Source organism: Rhinichthys klamathensis, unplaced genomic scaffold (assembly GCF_029890125.1).
Source record: "Rhinichthys klamathensis goyatoka isolate OS25496 unplaced genomic scaffold, OSU_Roscu_1.1 h1tg000161l_1, whole genome shotgun sequence".
NCBI classification, from domain to species: domain Eukaryota; kingdom Metazoa; phylum Chordata; class Actinopteri; order Cypriniformes; family Leuciscidae; genus Rhinichthys; species Rhinichthys klamathensis.
Genome location: NW_026606695.1, coordinates 343,793 through 359,800, shown reverse-complemented (window position 1 = coordinate 359,800; position 16,008 = coordinate 343,793). Strand labels below are relative to the sequence as shown.

The following is a 16,008-nucleotide window of genomic DNA, read 5'->3' as shown; positions in this document are numbered from 1 at the left end:
TGCAGGCAAGAAAGAATCAGTGTCAACTTTGCCCTTTGAGGTCCCTGGTAGGTTTAAGCTTTACTAACCTGTTTTTAAGCCCCCTCGACCCCCTCGCAAAATGCATGCACACATATAGAAACATGCCCCCTCCCCACTCCAACAAATGCATTATTGTATTAAATGACAGGCACAACACAATTTCCCAGGTCTAAATGACATATGCTCACCTCCACACTCTCATTCACTTCAATTCCTCCATCGTTGTCGTCGTCTAGCTGCTTGTGAATGTGCCGAAGCGCCTCTAAACTGAAGCGGTCGGCTTCGTTCATACATGGAGGCATGACTGTCAAACACGGGTCTGCAGGAAAAGATACACAATTAACCTTTGTACATAATTAAACTCAGCATTAAACTTCTGCTTTTCTACACAGCTCATTCCAAGTTTATTGCACACCCAGACAGACATGGCAATTTTCATGCCTATGTAAACAAGACTGTCTACTGTTGATTGGTAAATAATATTATTACTCATCAAGTTTTTATCGAACTGTCTGTACGTGTGAGCATGTGCATGTCTGGGCATCTGTAGGGCTCTGTTTACAGTGGTGTGCTTTCACTGGTCTTGACACACTTATTAGGTTGCAGACTGTTGATATGGCAAATGGTGCTGGTATTCGGTTGGATCACATCCTGGCTCTTATTTAAGAGAAGACGTGTGAAGGAAGACGAATAAATCCTGTTTTAACAAACTATTACTGGGAAAGAGCCCTGATTGGATGAAACAGCTCAAGAATATTTTCCAAGAGACAGACAGATTAAACAGAAAAATAATATTTAAATATATGATATTGTTCCTAAAATATAAAGGCAGCTATATATTTGCTTGTATAAAGACCAATGTATACTATATGAGAAAAGTATGATATTATGCAAAAAAAAAATGTTTTATATTGTTACTCTACTAAAGACAAAGCAAATAATTAAAATATCATTTCAAAAAATGACTTATTTTTATAAAGAATCTTTATTCTACTAACTATTGCATCAAGGTTATGTGTACTGAATGGGCCTAAATTTAAATTTTTTAATTTGTTGAAATATTGTAATTTGTAAAGTTATTTGTAAATTGGACAGAGCAATCATTCCCTTGTGAAAAAAGAAGTACACTTTTATTTTATTTTTAAAGAGTACTTACTATGGAAATAATATACTTAAAGGAAATTACTAAAGTGCAAAATGAATTTAATGTTTTCTTACACTTAAAGGGATAGTTCACCCAAAAAATGTATTATATTGAGAAGGGTTCAATTTGCTTCGTCACCTTACATAAAAAGATGTACTCATCCTACTTAAGTGGGTTAAAAGCACTCTTAAAATTGTATTTAATGTTGACTATAATACATTTCATGTAATTGTAAATAACATGCAATTTTTAGATAATACAAAAATTAAGATTCTGTCATCATTTATTCACCCTCAAGTTGTTCCAAACCTGTATGAGTTTCTTTCCTCTGTTGAACACAAAGAAGACACAAGAAGATATTTTGAAGAATGTCAGTAACCAAACATTTGATGGACCCCATTGACTTCCATATTGGGGGAAAATACTATGGAAGTCAATGGGGCCCATCAACTGTTAGGTTACCAACACAATATCGTCTTTTGTGTTTAACAAAAGAAAGAAACTCATACAGGTTTGGAACAACTTGAGGGTCAGTAAATTATGACAGTATCTTAATTTTTGGGTGAACTATCCCTTTAATTGCATGTTATTTACAATTACATGAAATGTATTATAGTCAACATTAAATGCAATTTTAGGAGTGCTTTTAACCCACTTAAGTAGGATGAGTACATCTTTATATGTAAGGTGACGAAGCAAATTGAACCCTTCTCAATACAAAATGCAAAATGCTGCTAAACAAAATTAAACAAAAGAAGGTATTCTCTTAGTATTTGCATTATGCCTTCCTTGCATGTGTTCCCCCATCGGATTGCATAATCATATTTGTGTGCCAAATGTCCCTGTCCACCCTCATTTCCATGTGTGGTTTTTTTGCATAGAACTCACTTGTGCTGATGGGTGACATCACAGGAACACTGTGACAACAAGTAATGTCTAACAATTACAAATACTGTTGAGTCAAACAGTAGGGTCCAAACTTTGAAAATGTGGGGTTTTGTTTGATTAAAACATGAAAAAGATTGTGGAAAAATTAAAACTGTTATGTTATGTTATGTTATACTGTAAATGAATAAGAAATATTTGTATGTTGAGTAAATTAGTGACATAGATCAGGTGAGTATTTGTACAGACATATTCTTGCTTCCATTCCAAGCTCAATATGCTATATGGAGAACATGGTCATCAAATTGGACTCAAAAGTTCATGCAGTTCGAGTGCGGCTGTCATTAAACGTTCTGAAATGTGTTTACTTTTCAGAAAAATTGTTAAGTTGGCCATGTGTAATGACAAATTGTATTAAAATAACAAAGGATTCAAAATAGGAGCATTTCAAATAGTAGTGTCCTACTTTTGGAGTCCACTGTACTTATCATAAAAAGTTTTTAACAACATGTTTAGATTAGCAAAGAAAACAAAAAAGACTGCTGATGATGTGCAGGTCACTTTTCATTCATGTGACATTGCTGAACTTACTAACAAACCTCACCTAATACGTACAGGATGTGGCAGGAAGTGACACGGTGAGGGGGGGGGGGAATAAATAAAACCATGTAGCAAAAAAGTTTTGAAGAACAAAATGAGTGAAATTAGGACACGCAAAGCTATAAATAGATTTTTGTTTCCAGTTGTCAGGAAGTGGTTTATCTAAATGACAAAGAACAGTACGGGCCTCCATGAGAAATACACACACACACAAACTTTTGAGGCATGAGACACAAGTTACAGATAAAAGATAAACCGCCACTTGCTAAAACTTTCTTTCCATGATATAAAGGCAAGGGAAACTAAAGTCTTCAAAAAAATCTTAAAAAGACACTTGTAAGGCTACGAATGACATGCCACAGATCCCCGTCTGATCAATTATTCTTCAGTCTATTTTTAATGGTGAAGCAAATCAGTTGCAGCCCTAACTGAAAAATTACACAAAATAAAAGTTAGTAGGCCTATATAAATACCCATTCAAGAGCGACAAATAGATACATAAATATATCATAATATAAATATAAATTTCTAATGCAGTGTACAGATTTCAAATTCTGGGTCCCTTGGATAGGTCGCAAGACTTTAAAAATAGGTCACTAGAATGAAAATAATTAATAAATAAGTACATTTCATTTTATTTTAAAATAATAAAAAAATATATATTATTTAATAAAATAAAACATTTTAAAATATTTGATTAAATAAATAAATAATATTCATGCTGCTTATACACTCAAAATTGACAGAAATTGTATCTTTAGGGGGTACAACTAAGGCTGGGTATAGTTAAAAAAAAATTAAGCTTGCATAAAGCTTGCCGCAAAGCACTGGCAAAAGTAGCCTAATGATTATGAATGTGTCAGGAAAAAATAGCAAGGACACATTATAATTGTTTATTAATAAACTAGTGTTTTCTGAGTCAGTGTTGGCTGAAAAGATGAAGTTGACGTTGCTGACTCGTATCCTTGCAGTATAGGGAGCCTATAGAGAGAAATGCACCTTTCATTTGGATTACATAATCAGAGAGTATTTGTTTTCGATTCAAATTGGTTCATTTAAAAGTTAGACATTTCAAGCTTTCTATATGCCTATTTCTCATGTCTGTGAGGCAGGTAGCCTATACGCTGAGTTTTGGTTCATTTGTGACAAGCTCCAGTTCCAGTCCAGGATTACTAAAAATGTACAGGTATATGAGTTTGATCAGGGTTGGAACTAAATGGTTTTCGAGGGCCCGAGTTGCCCAGCCATGCTCTAAACGGCAGTGGCTCAGTGGTTCATGCAGGTTGTCTACAAACCAGAAAGTTGGTGGTTCAATCCCCGGTTCCACCTGACCAAGTGTCGAGGTGTCCATGAGCAAGGCACCTAACCCCAGCTGCTCCCAACGAGCTGGATGGCGCCTTGTATGGCTGACACCGCCGTCGGTGTATGAATGAGTGAGTGAATGGGTGAATGTGAGGCAAAATGTAAAGCGCTTTGGTGGCCATTGGGTCTGTGAAAGCGCTATATAAATGCAGTCCATTTTAAAGGTAAAAATTTTGCATAATTTATCAGACAGTGTCTGCATCTCTCTAGATAATGATAGGGCTAAATGTAAAATATATTTGCGTTCAGTTCAGAACGTAATCACACAACACTGACAACTGTTTTCACAACCAAGTTATGCTACCCTTTTAATCTAATTGGTAATTACAGAATTGCAAGAGTAAATGCATACTGTGAAAGATCTGATATGTGCCTGGGACACTCGGATTACTGTTGGATGTCTCGCTTGAACAGAAGCAGACACGCTGCTTCTCACTTCCATCGGCTTTCAGAGGAAGTATGTCGGGATAGAAACAATGCGAGTAGAATTAAATGTGATATGAGCACTCAAAGAGTTTCTGAATGTGGAACCCAAAAGGAAGCTGACAGGCTACTGTGAGACGATCACTTTCTGTCCAACACCCACACTGGGCCTCTCTAGAGACTCTAAGCTGAGAGGGTGAGAAGTCCAGTCAAACAAGAAATGCAATGAAATGCGTCTTTCAGTATATATCACCTTGCTGCAAACATTACCTCAAAGAAAGAGAGAAAAACTGTGAGAGAAACAGGAACGTCTCATGTGTCTTTCCCAGCAAACTCAGCTCCGAGATGCTGTCACGGAACGGGAATAGTAGCCTACCAGTTCTGGATCAGGGATCTCTGTTAGTTTTGGATCTCCATTGTTTTCTCATGGTTCTAATATCACAACATGTCGACATACTAGGTAAAAAAAATTTTTTGCTTTTGCAGTTTCATTACTTTATATTTACTGTAAAAGTTACATAACCAAATTCAGCAATCCACATTGACTGCACAAGATAACATTATATATATATATATATATATATACATAAATAATTAAACTTATATATCAAAAATAAAAACTAATACAGTGCAATGTATTATTGCAATATAAATATGCATTGCAATATTAAAGTTGAAACAGAAGTAGCGACAGATCTTTCTTCCATATTTTAATGAACATCTGAGTGAAATGTATTATTTAAAAAAAATGTACAGTAGGGCATGGAAATGGTTCTATCCATCGTTGATGATTAGATGAAGGCAGATCTGAATGCGAGCTTGAGGTTGACTGTAAGAAAGGGGTGGACTTAAATGATGCAGAAAATTGAGTTTGATAAAAAAATTTAGGTTAAAAAAATGTATGAAAATAAGATATCCCCTTTGGGAGCTTTATTTTTTAAGAGTTTGGTGTAGTTCATGCATACACTTTTCTGTATGCATGTGAAAACGAATCGGTTACCTAACGTAACCTCGGTTCTCTCTAGAAGAGGGAACGAGTATTGCGTAAGCTAGCTTACGCTGCGGGAAAGATTCATCTTTGCTGAGATATTGAAGCCAAAAATTATTTCATAATTTGTATCCATACACAACGCAGTTCCTCTGCGGCAGACCTAGAGCAGGCTAGCTAGCAGCTCATTGGTTCGCTCAGAGAGAACTGCTTAAGCCTATGGGAGAGCGGGGCTGAACCCGCTTCCAATGAGAGGCGCCCGCGCGCTCATTGCGTCATGGCCCGCCAGAATGGGCGTGGCTATGGTGTATATAACAGTCTCTCCCAGGCTTATATGTTGATTTATTTCAGCGTGAAGCGAAACGCTAGTAGCGCAAGCACGGCCGGGAACGCAATACTCGTTCCCTCTTCTAGAGAGAACCGAGGTTACGTTAGGTAACCGATTCGTTCTCTTACGAGAGGTTCTCTCGTATTGCGTAAGCTAGCTTACGCTGCGGGAACACCTGGTCAACGCCGTGCGCGCTCTGAATCCACTCATGAATCCCAGGGTGATACCGGGGGATTTTTAACGTGGAGTGAATGTATTATGAGGCCGGCAGAGCGGGCACATGAAGTGTATACATAAGCATGTAAGAGGCCGGCAGAGCGGGCACATGAAGTGTATAAGCATTTAAGGAGAGCACAAGGGGCGAACCGGTTGTGTGAGGGACTCCCAGTAATGCAGCTTCTTAGGGAGCTGGTCGTTTAGACAGCTAGTAATTTTGCCTGCAAGGCGGGAACTTCCAAGTTGTAAAACCTGACAAAAGTGGACGGGGAGGCCCATCCCGCGGCCACACAGATGTCATGAATGGAAATTCCACAGGACCATGCCCACGATGAGGCCATGCCTCTAGTGGAGTGCGCCCTGATGCCCAGAGGGCAGGGCAGGCATTTAGATGCGTAAGCAGAGGCGATAGCGTCCACTATCCATCTAGACAGTGTCTGTTTAGAGGCGGCCAGACCTTTGGTGCGCCCCCCAAACGACACGAAAAGCTGCTCAGCGCGTCTGAACGCGGCAGCGCGCGTAGTGTACAATCTCAGAGCCCGCACCGGGCAGAGGAGATTGGCGTCGCGCTCACTATCGGATGAAGGCAGAGCCGATAGGGAAATAATCTGAGCCCTGAACGGGGTACCAATCGCCTTCGGGACATAGCCATGTCTAGGTTTGAGAATGACAACAGAATCATTCGGACCAAACTCGAGACACGCGGCGCTGGATGAGAGCGCGTGAAGATCCCCCACGCGTTTTACTGAGGACAGAGCCGTCAGAAAAACGGTTTTGAGCGAGAGGTATTTTAGGTCCACAGACTCGAGCGGTTTGAACGGGGGTGCTTTCATAGCTTCGAGAACTATAGAAAGATCCCAGATAGGAACCGAAGGGGGGCGCGGAGGGTTCATCCTCTTAGCTCCCCTGAGGAAGCGGATGACTAACTCGTCTTTGCCCAGGGACTGAGCGCGTCGGGGTTCAGAGAACGCCGCGACGGCTGCCACGTAAACCTTGAGAGTGGAGGGGGACCTGCCCTTGTCCAGCATCTCTTGAAGGAAAACAAGCAAAGACGGCACCTCGCATGACCGTGGGTCCAGATGTTTGTCGGTGCACCATTTTGAGAACACAGACCATTTAGACGCATAGAGCCTTCTCGTGGAAGGTGCTCTAGCCTGTATGATAGTGTTTCTTACTCCTTCTGGCAAATCAACGAATAGTCGTTGATCACCCATGCATGTAGCGCCCAGCGCCGTGGATGGGGGTGCCAGATCGTGCCGCGAGCCTGAGAGAGGAGATCTGCTCTGACTGGGATGGGCCACGGGGCTGTCTGCGACAGCTGAGTGAGCTCCGGAACCCAATTCTGACTCTCCCAACGCGGGGCTATGAGGAGCACCGAGTGGCGTGTGTCCCTGATCCTCTGAATTACCTGTGGTAGCAGAGCGATCGGAGGGAATGCATAGAGCGGGCGGCGAGGCCATTCCTGGGCTAGCGCGTCCTCGCTCCTTGAGAAAAATATTGGGCAGTGAGCGTTCTCTTCTGACGCGAAGAGGTCCACTTCTGCTCTGCCGAATAGCCGCCACAGTATTTGGACCGTTTGTGTGTTCAGGGACCATTCTCCTGAGGAGATGAGGTTCCTGGACAGTATGTCTGGGCCGTCGTTCAGATGGCCCGGCACATGCGTCGCTCTGAGCGAGAGCAGGCGGCTCTGAGACCAAACTAAAATGCGGTGTGTCAGTAGGAAGAGATTCCTGGACCTGACACCGCCCTGACGGTTGAGATAGGAGACCACAGCCATGTTGTCCGAACGGATCAGGACGTGGTGTCCCCGAATGAGCGGGAGGAAGCGCGAAAGCGCGTTCTCGACCGCAAGCATTTCCAGACAGTTTATGTGTAAGGGGCTTTCCTGTGTCGACCAATGGCCGAAGGCCGGTGAGCCCTCGCAGACTGCACCCCAACCCGTGTTGGATGCATCTGTCGAGATGACTTTTCGGCGAGAAAAGGTCCCCATCGTGACGCCTTGTCGGAACCATTCTGCTACTGTCCATGGCTGCAGCGCCGTGAGACATGTCTGCGTAACTCTGATCAGCTGGCGGCCCGTGTTCCACGCGCGGTGGGGTACACGGCTGTTTAACCAAAGCTGAAGCGGTGCAGAAGCATGTGCAGAAGGCCCAGCTGAAGCACAGCGGAGGCTGAGGCCATGTAACCCAGCATCCTCTGAAACGTTTTCAGAGGTGAGCGGGTGCCCATCTGAAACGAGGCGGCCAGTCGCTGTACACTGCGCGCGCGCTGTGTAGACAGGCGAGCCGTCATCGTGACCGAGTTCAAATCTATTCCTAGAAAGGAAATCGATTGACTGGGTTGAAGGGAGCTCTTTGTCCAGTTGACAGAGAGGCCCAGCGTTTTCAGATGGTCGAGGAGAACTGCGCGGTGCGACAGAAGCTCCGTCTGTGATTGGGCCAAAATCAGCCAGTCGTCCAGATAATTCAATATGCGCAGCCCCTGGCTCCGCAGGGGGGCGAGCGCCGTATCCATGCACTTCGTAAATGTGCGGGGCGCCAGAGATAAGCCGAACGGGAGAACGGCGTATTGATAAACATGACCCTCGAAGGCGAAACGTAAGAATGGCCTGTGACGGGGATTTATCTGGATCTGAAAATAGGCGTCTTTCAGGTCTAGAGAGATGAACCAGTCCCCCTGACGCACCTGCGCGAGGAGTTTCCTGGTAGTGAGCATCTTGAACGGTCTCTTCATGAGCACTTTGTTCAAAGACCTGAGATCTAAAATCGGTCTGAGGCCGCCGTCTTTCTTGGGAACCAGAAAATAACGGCCGTAAAACCCCGACTCGGTCATAGATGGTCTCTCTATGGCGCCCTTTTGCAACAGCGTCGCAATTTCTGAGCGGAGCGTGCCGGCGGCCAGCGGGCTGACAGTAGATTCGAGCCGCGCGCGCGCACGAGGCGGGCGGTGGCGAAACTGTAGCAGATAGCCGTTCTTTATAGTGCTTAGCACCCACGGGGAAATGCCTGGAATGGCTTCCCACGCTTTGGAGCATGCGGCTAGTGGCCGAATGGCTATATCGCCCTGATTGCTGCACATAGCGGGCTGGACACAGTGTGTGGGCGCGCTTTGAATGTGTGTGGCAACGGGATTTGCACTCAGAGAGGAGTCTATGGGCCGTGAAACAGAGCGAGCAGAGAGGGGACACGCGCACGAGCTCGTGGGCGTGTTTATGTTCTCTGATATTAGAGCGGGCTGTGCCCGTTTCATGTGATGGGGCTCTGATAGAGACACGGGGTATGTTATGCTTGTGTGTATGGGTGAGCACATGATTGTGGGCACGTTTTCTACACAACTGGCAAATTGTCTCTTTTTGAGATTTCTCTGGGTAGCCGTAAAAACGGCTTTTTGTCGCTCGCAAGGGGGCTGGGACACCGGCTTGTTTGTGGCGGTCAACACTACAGCAGTCGGAGAAATAACGGGGACTGGCAGAGGGCGAAGCTTTGACGGCGGTCCGGCCGCAGCGGGAGAGCACCGTCGTTTTCTTGACTTTGCTAGGCAGACTTCTGATGATCAGGCTTCAGCGTGATCTTAGGTCGCGGGTCTCGTGGGGGCGGCGGTCTGCGGCGGCTGTCAGAGCGAGAGCGAGGGCGGCCGCCCTGTCTGCGCTGGGCTGTTTGAGTCTGCGGAGGGGGGCGCTGTGGTGGAGCTCTGGCAGGAGGCTCGCGAGAGCGGCCCGCGGAAGAGCTAGCGCGGCGGGGCAGAAACAAATTAATCGCCTGAGTAGCTTTCTGGACCTCAGAAAAGCGATCGACGATTCCCGTGACAGCAGATCCAAAAAGGCCCGTCGGGGAGAGGGGCGCGTTAAGAAACGCGGCGCGCTCAGAATCTCCCATGTCGGCGAGCGTGAGCCATAAGTGTCTCTCAGCAACACAAAGGCTGGCCATGCATCTCCCCAGAGCTTGTGCGGCGGTTTTAGTGGCGCGAAGGGCGAGGTCCGTAGCACTTCTCAGATCCGTGACAGCGGGGGAGGGGTTTCTACCGCCTTCGGCCCACTCACGGAGAATATCGCTCTGTAAAACTTGGAGGACAGACATTGAATGTAGCGCTGCGGCGGCCTGACCGGCGGCGGCGTAGGCGCGAGCATGAAAGCTCGAGGTCGCTCTGCAAGCTTTCGAAGGAAGCGTGGGGGAAGAGCGCCATCTAGCAGAGGGCGGGCAGAGGTGTGCGGCGACCAAGTCCTCGACGGGCGGCATGGCTGAGTAGCCTTTCTCGGCGGCTCCGTCCACCGAGCGCAGCGAGGCGGATATATCAGAGCGGTTTCTAGCCGAGAGCGGGGCATTCCAGGACTTCGTCAGCTCTGCGTGAAGTTCAGGCAGGAATGGAGCGGCCCGGTTGCACGCGGGGGTCGAGCGCCGATGAAAAAAGCTGCCGTCCATCCGGTTCGGGGCCTGCTCGGGTGGAGGAGACCACCCGAGACCGAGGCGTTCGACGGCCTGTGCGAGGAGGCGCATTAGTTCCTCCTCTATCCCGGCGCGGATCCCCGCCGATTCTCTCGTGGATCCGAGAGATGACCATTCTTCACTGTCAGAAGCGAGCAGTGAACAGGAGTCCTTCTCCTCCGCGGCGTCATCGGAAGCGACAGAGCGGCCACTCGGCGGCAACTGTATGTCCGGCAGGGGCGGGGAGGGAGAGCGGGAAGCGGGAGGCGGCGGCCCGCATTGTTCCGCTGGGGGCTCCGGCGGCCTCTGGGAGCGGCGTTTTTTCTTACGCGGCGAAGAGGAAGGCGGCGCGGGAGCGGATTTTGCTGCCAGAAGTCGTGCCCGCAGGGACGACAACGGCAGGCTCTCACAGAAGTCGCATCCTCCATCCGCGAGGGCGAGTTCTGCGTGCTCGAGTCCCAGGCAGAGAGCGCAGATGACATGGCGGTCTCCGTCCTCGAGACGAGCGCGGCAAGAGCCGCAGGAAAAACGAGACATCTTTAAAAAGACGCTCGGCTCTTTTAGATATAATAGAGAAGGATACAGTCGTCGGATGGCGCTAGCTTGCAGGGCGGCTGAAGGTGGCGAAGACGGCCGGCTTCTTCAGGGTCCGGGAGCTCGCTAGAGTGATGCCTTTTCGACGGCGACGGCTTTTCTCAGGACAGCAGAAGCGTGCAGCTTGCTGAAGATGAAATGAATCAACATATAAGCCTGGGAGAGACTGTTATATACACCATAGCCACGCCCATTCTGGCGGGCCATGACGCAATGAGCGCGCGGGCGCCTCTCATTGGAAGCGGGTTCAGCCCCGCTCTCCCATAGGCTTAAGCAGTTCTCTCTGAGCGAACCAATGAGCTGCTAGCTAGCCTGCTCTAGGTCTGCCGCAGAGGAACTGCGTTGTGTATGGATACAAATTATGAAATAATTTTTGGCTTCAATATCTCAGCAAAGATCAATCTTTCCCGCAGCGTAAGCTAGCTTACGCAATACGAGAGAACCTCTCGTAAGAGAATCGCATTCACCAAATCTATTAAATCCCCTTTGCTCCTGTCTTTCTGAACCTCCATAAAAAGGCATATTATTCCTTCACGGATGGGGCACCTTTAATCCTCTGCTTATGACATTGCATAAGTGTGTTAAAATATTTTTTCCCCCTCAAAATCTGACAAGGCTCACAATCCAGGAGTTCAGACTTCCAGAAAAGGAGACAGAGCTTGTGCGCCATTACAGTAGGAATGTGCGGATTGAAGGTGAAACCTGAAGATCTGAGTGACTAACCACCAAAGCAGAGAGCCTGTTTTAATTAGAGCAGATACTTATCTGTGATTGTATAAGCAACACTTCACCAGGGTGAAGATCAGTGTTTGCACAAAGAGGAAAGAGAGTAGTGCGCAGTCATTAGAGGAAGAACCACCACACATCATCCGTTTGTGTTTGCAGATGATGTGTAGAGATATTAGTCGCACAGGCTGCGACTTAAACATAAAGACAGGACATCCAGTGATGAACTGCCTGAGGGAACTTCTCTGATAAGATCAGTCAGTCAGAGGGGAGGAGGTCCACCCAAGTACCTTCATGACCTAATGGCAAATGCAGAAGTCTGAACTGACAGTCAAAAAGTTAAAAGGGTCATGGCAAGTCGACTTAGGCCTGGTAGATCATTGTTAGATTTTTAAAGATTTTTGTTTGCCCTGCCAACAGTTTCACTTTTCATCCAACATGACATCATGACTTTGCGTAAACATACACGCCACTTTCAAGTCAAGTGGCGTGTTATCTATACGCATTTTGAGCTATCCGCGTGTATGTCCACGCCGAAACGAACCGTCATCTTTTGCGTGTATGTCTACGCCGTTAAACGTCCGAGCGATTCCGCGTGTATGTACACGCCGTTAAATGTCCGAGCGAAACGAAGCAAAATTCATATCTACATCTGTGGAGCAATTTTTTTTTCCTAGGATGGTAGGGGAAGACTCATAAATAGTATTAACCCCAGTGACGGGTAGGTTTAGGGACGGGGTTGGGGTAGGTCATATATTTATATATATACAGTAATGTAACGTTAAGTCAACGGCGTTGATAAACACGCTGAAAAGCGATTATGCGTGTTGATAGCACGCCAAAAATAGAAATACGAATTGGCGTGTCATACATACGCCATTTCATGAGATCAGTCTGTTTCATCTACAGTATGTTGGCTAGCAACATAATGTTAATGTAGTGACATTTAAATAAGTACAATCTGCAACAAAAATATTCAGTCTCTAAAAAAAGACGTAAGACTCTAAAAACGTATTCTAAGATTTACCCCATTCTTACTGTTGAGTTCTGTATGAATTTAAAATACTGCATTGAGATGGACAATATGAAGTCACATGACCTGATGAGTGTTTACTAAAGTATGTTACAGATGTGTGAACTGCAGGTTTAGGTGTTGCGTGTAAGAGGAAACCTGTAAAGTTAGGAGAGTAATGTCCAGTTTCACAGACAAGGCTTAAGCCTAGTCCCAGACTAAAATGCATGTTTGAGCTGTCGAAACGGAAAGCAACTTGCACTGACATATCTTAAAATATGTCAGTCCCATTGTTTTGTCTCAAAATGCACACCAGGTTTTTTCTTCTTTTTCTTTCTAAGGCACGTTTATAAAAGCTACTTAAATGTCCTGATTAAACTAAGGCCTACTCCAGGCTTAATCTAAGCCCTGTCTGTGAAACCAGGCCTAATATACTGCCCGGTGGTCTCTAAAAAGTGGGGCAAACAAGCAAAACTATAGATACAAAACATACTTTGAATAGTTGTCTAAATATAAAAACACATGCCTGGTTAACATTTGTATACACAAAAAGCATTTGGTTATTGTGATATTTGCATTTACGTTGACAAAAAACAGCTCTAGTCAAACAGTTCTTTATTAGTCTGACTTTTCTCGAAATAGCATCATCATTGTTGATTTCAGTAACATCATGAATATTGTGAGTAGGCTACCCTCTCGGGTTCCTGTTAGAGAACTGTGACCTCCTGTTTGTTTGGAACCACTTCCTGCAAACTGTCCTACAGTTTCTCTAAAATGCCACCAACACAAATATGAATTCAGCAGTTATACAGGAAAATATGTCACCTATGGTACAATATGAACTATAAACACAATAAGACCTTAGAAAATCTGCCTACAGTTTCACTCCTTTTTGATTTCCATTTTAGCTTTACAAAAGGCTTAAGTTCAGGAATTTCTTGTCAATTTTCCCACAAGAACATCTGGGCTTTATTTATCCAATTGTTGAAGAAATTCTGCCACTTATTCAATGACTTCACCAGCGGTCTGATGGCAAGTCGACATACAATTTCATGAGATTGAGAAGAACAGATGGTGCAATAGCGTTACAAATAGCTGAAACATTATATTTCAATGCGAATGTGGTAGACTGCAGATTAAGGGTGTGTTCACACCTGTAGTTCGGTTCGCTTGGTACGTTTGGTCCGGACCAAAAAAAAAAAAAACGTGTGAATTCTGTGTGAACGTAAACACGTCCCGGGATTGATCCCGGGATGGGGACCTAGTAACTTTGCTGGGATCAGACCCAGAATGCGCCCTATGTGAACAAAAGGAAGGACCGATGCCGTAAAGGGTGTGCCGTAGTGAGAACGCATGTATCGTCACAACGACGTAGTTACCGTGCAACTCTTTGACCGGGGGTTTTAAATGCAGGTCAGCGTTCACGTTGCACATTAACAACGAAGAAAGTTTGTGTACTTCAAAGAACAAAGGAATTAAGGACGAGAGTTTGCACATCAACATCTAATGCCGGATCAGCTGCCATGTTGTTAAAAGCAATGCAAACTCTTCCTCTGTTTTACCTCAACACTAACGTTTGCGACACGTACATTACAAGATGACATCAGGATGTGACATCACATCCTGATGTCACATGTCTTTACGGGATCTTTGCGGGATGTGTGTGAACCCACGCACAGATTCCAGAAAAATCACTGGTAGTGTGAATTAACCAAAATTAAACGATCCCAGGACATATTATTAGTGCGTTTTCCGGAATCTCTGTGTGAAAGGGGCTTGTGTTACCTGCAGTATAGTGTCTATATCTTATATGGATGTAATATTTGCGGCATCCAGTGTGATAGTGCATTTGAGCTTAATGGTAGATTGAATTTAATGATAAAACCCCACCATAACATAGTATTTCAGCATTTCAGCACCTCACTCACTGTCCAAAGAGACGACATCAGAGCATGATGGATTTAACCTTTGACCACATCTTAGGGACCAGTGGAATAATTAAGCCTTCAGTCTATCCACAATCAATTAGCCGGAGAGAGTTATAGCGGAAGTGCAGCACATGGCAACACAGCTACAGAATGTGTAACTCTAGCGGTTTGTGAAGCCGGATAAGCGGCCCTTGAGAACGCACCTGTTTTGGGGGGGGGGGGGGGGGCTGCAGAGCTGGATTACCACTAACCTCAAAGCCTATGCTGACTCATCTAGCACTTCACCCCACTTTACCCACAGTGGAGAGTAAAATCTCAATAAAAGGTGGCTTGATTTAGCATTTCTCACCACTGCTTTAAAAATATATAGCCTAGTTGAATATATATGTGTGTCTATACACTATACCGTTTAAAAGTTTGGAGTCTGTAAAATGCTTTTGAAACATTAAACATTGAAACATTTGAAAGTCTCTTGTGTTCACCAACGCTGTGCAGTGCAGTAAAAACAGTAATATTGTGAAATAATTGTTTTCTATTTGAATATATTTTAAAATGTGATGGCAAAGCTGAATTTTCAGCGATCATTACATTACAGTCTTCAGTGTCACATGATCCTTCAGAAATGATGATTTGGTGCTCAAGAAACATTTATTAAATTATCAACGTTTACAGTTTTGCCGCTTATCATTTTTGTGGAATTTTTTCAAGATTATCTGATAAATAGAAGGTTCAAAAGAGCAGCATTTATTTAAAATAGAAATAAATAAAAAAAACTGTATGGAGGCGATACTTGATGAAAAGCTGTGAGAGAAGAAAATATTGTGTATTATCAGCTGATGTTATACTAGTGCCACTCCAGAAAAACTCAAGGTAAGAAAACATTTTGAGGAATACTGGGTCTGATAAAAAAGAAAGTGATGTCTCAGTCACATACTGTAGAAGTGTTGAGAGCCAGTCATTGAAGCTAGAGATAAAGGAACTAAGAGCGTGCCAATGTGACATACATTTTTCTCGCTTGCTTTCTATGGTTTATGAGCAGGTTGTTTGTTTAGTGACAGAAGTGACAGCTTTTTTTTCTTTTTTTCATAGAACACACCCTTTGTAAGCACTCTGTATCTCTCTGTGTTGGTCTTCTTTACAGAGACGAGATGTAAGACCCGCAGAGCAACAGTCTCTCTCTCTCTCTCTCTCTCTCTCTCTCTCTCTCTCTCTCTCTCTCTCTCTCTCTCTCTCTCTCTCTCTCTCTCTCTCTCTCTCTCTCTCTCTCTCTCTCTCTCTCTCTCTCTCTCTCTCTCTCTCTCTCTCTCTCTCTCTAACTCACTCTAACTCACTCTAACTCACTCTAACTCACTCTAACTCT

General features: G+C 44.8%; 1 protein-coding gene across 2 annotated transcripts in view; it reads right to left on the bottom strand.

Annotated features, from left to right (window-relative positions):
- Positions 1 to 16,008, bottom strand: part of stim2b (stromal interaction molecule 2b) — a 64,044-nt gene that overhangs the window by 26,919 nt on the left and 21,117 nt on the right. For both annotated transcript variants that reach the window (XM_056258918.1, XM_056258917.1), the window contains one exon: positions 210 to 340. In XM_056258918.1, the coding sequence (XP_056114893.1) occupies positions 210 to 340 (131 nt within the window). The remainder of the gene's footprint in view (positions 1 to 209; positions 341 to 16,008) is intronic.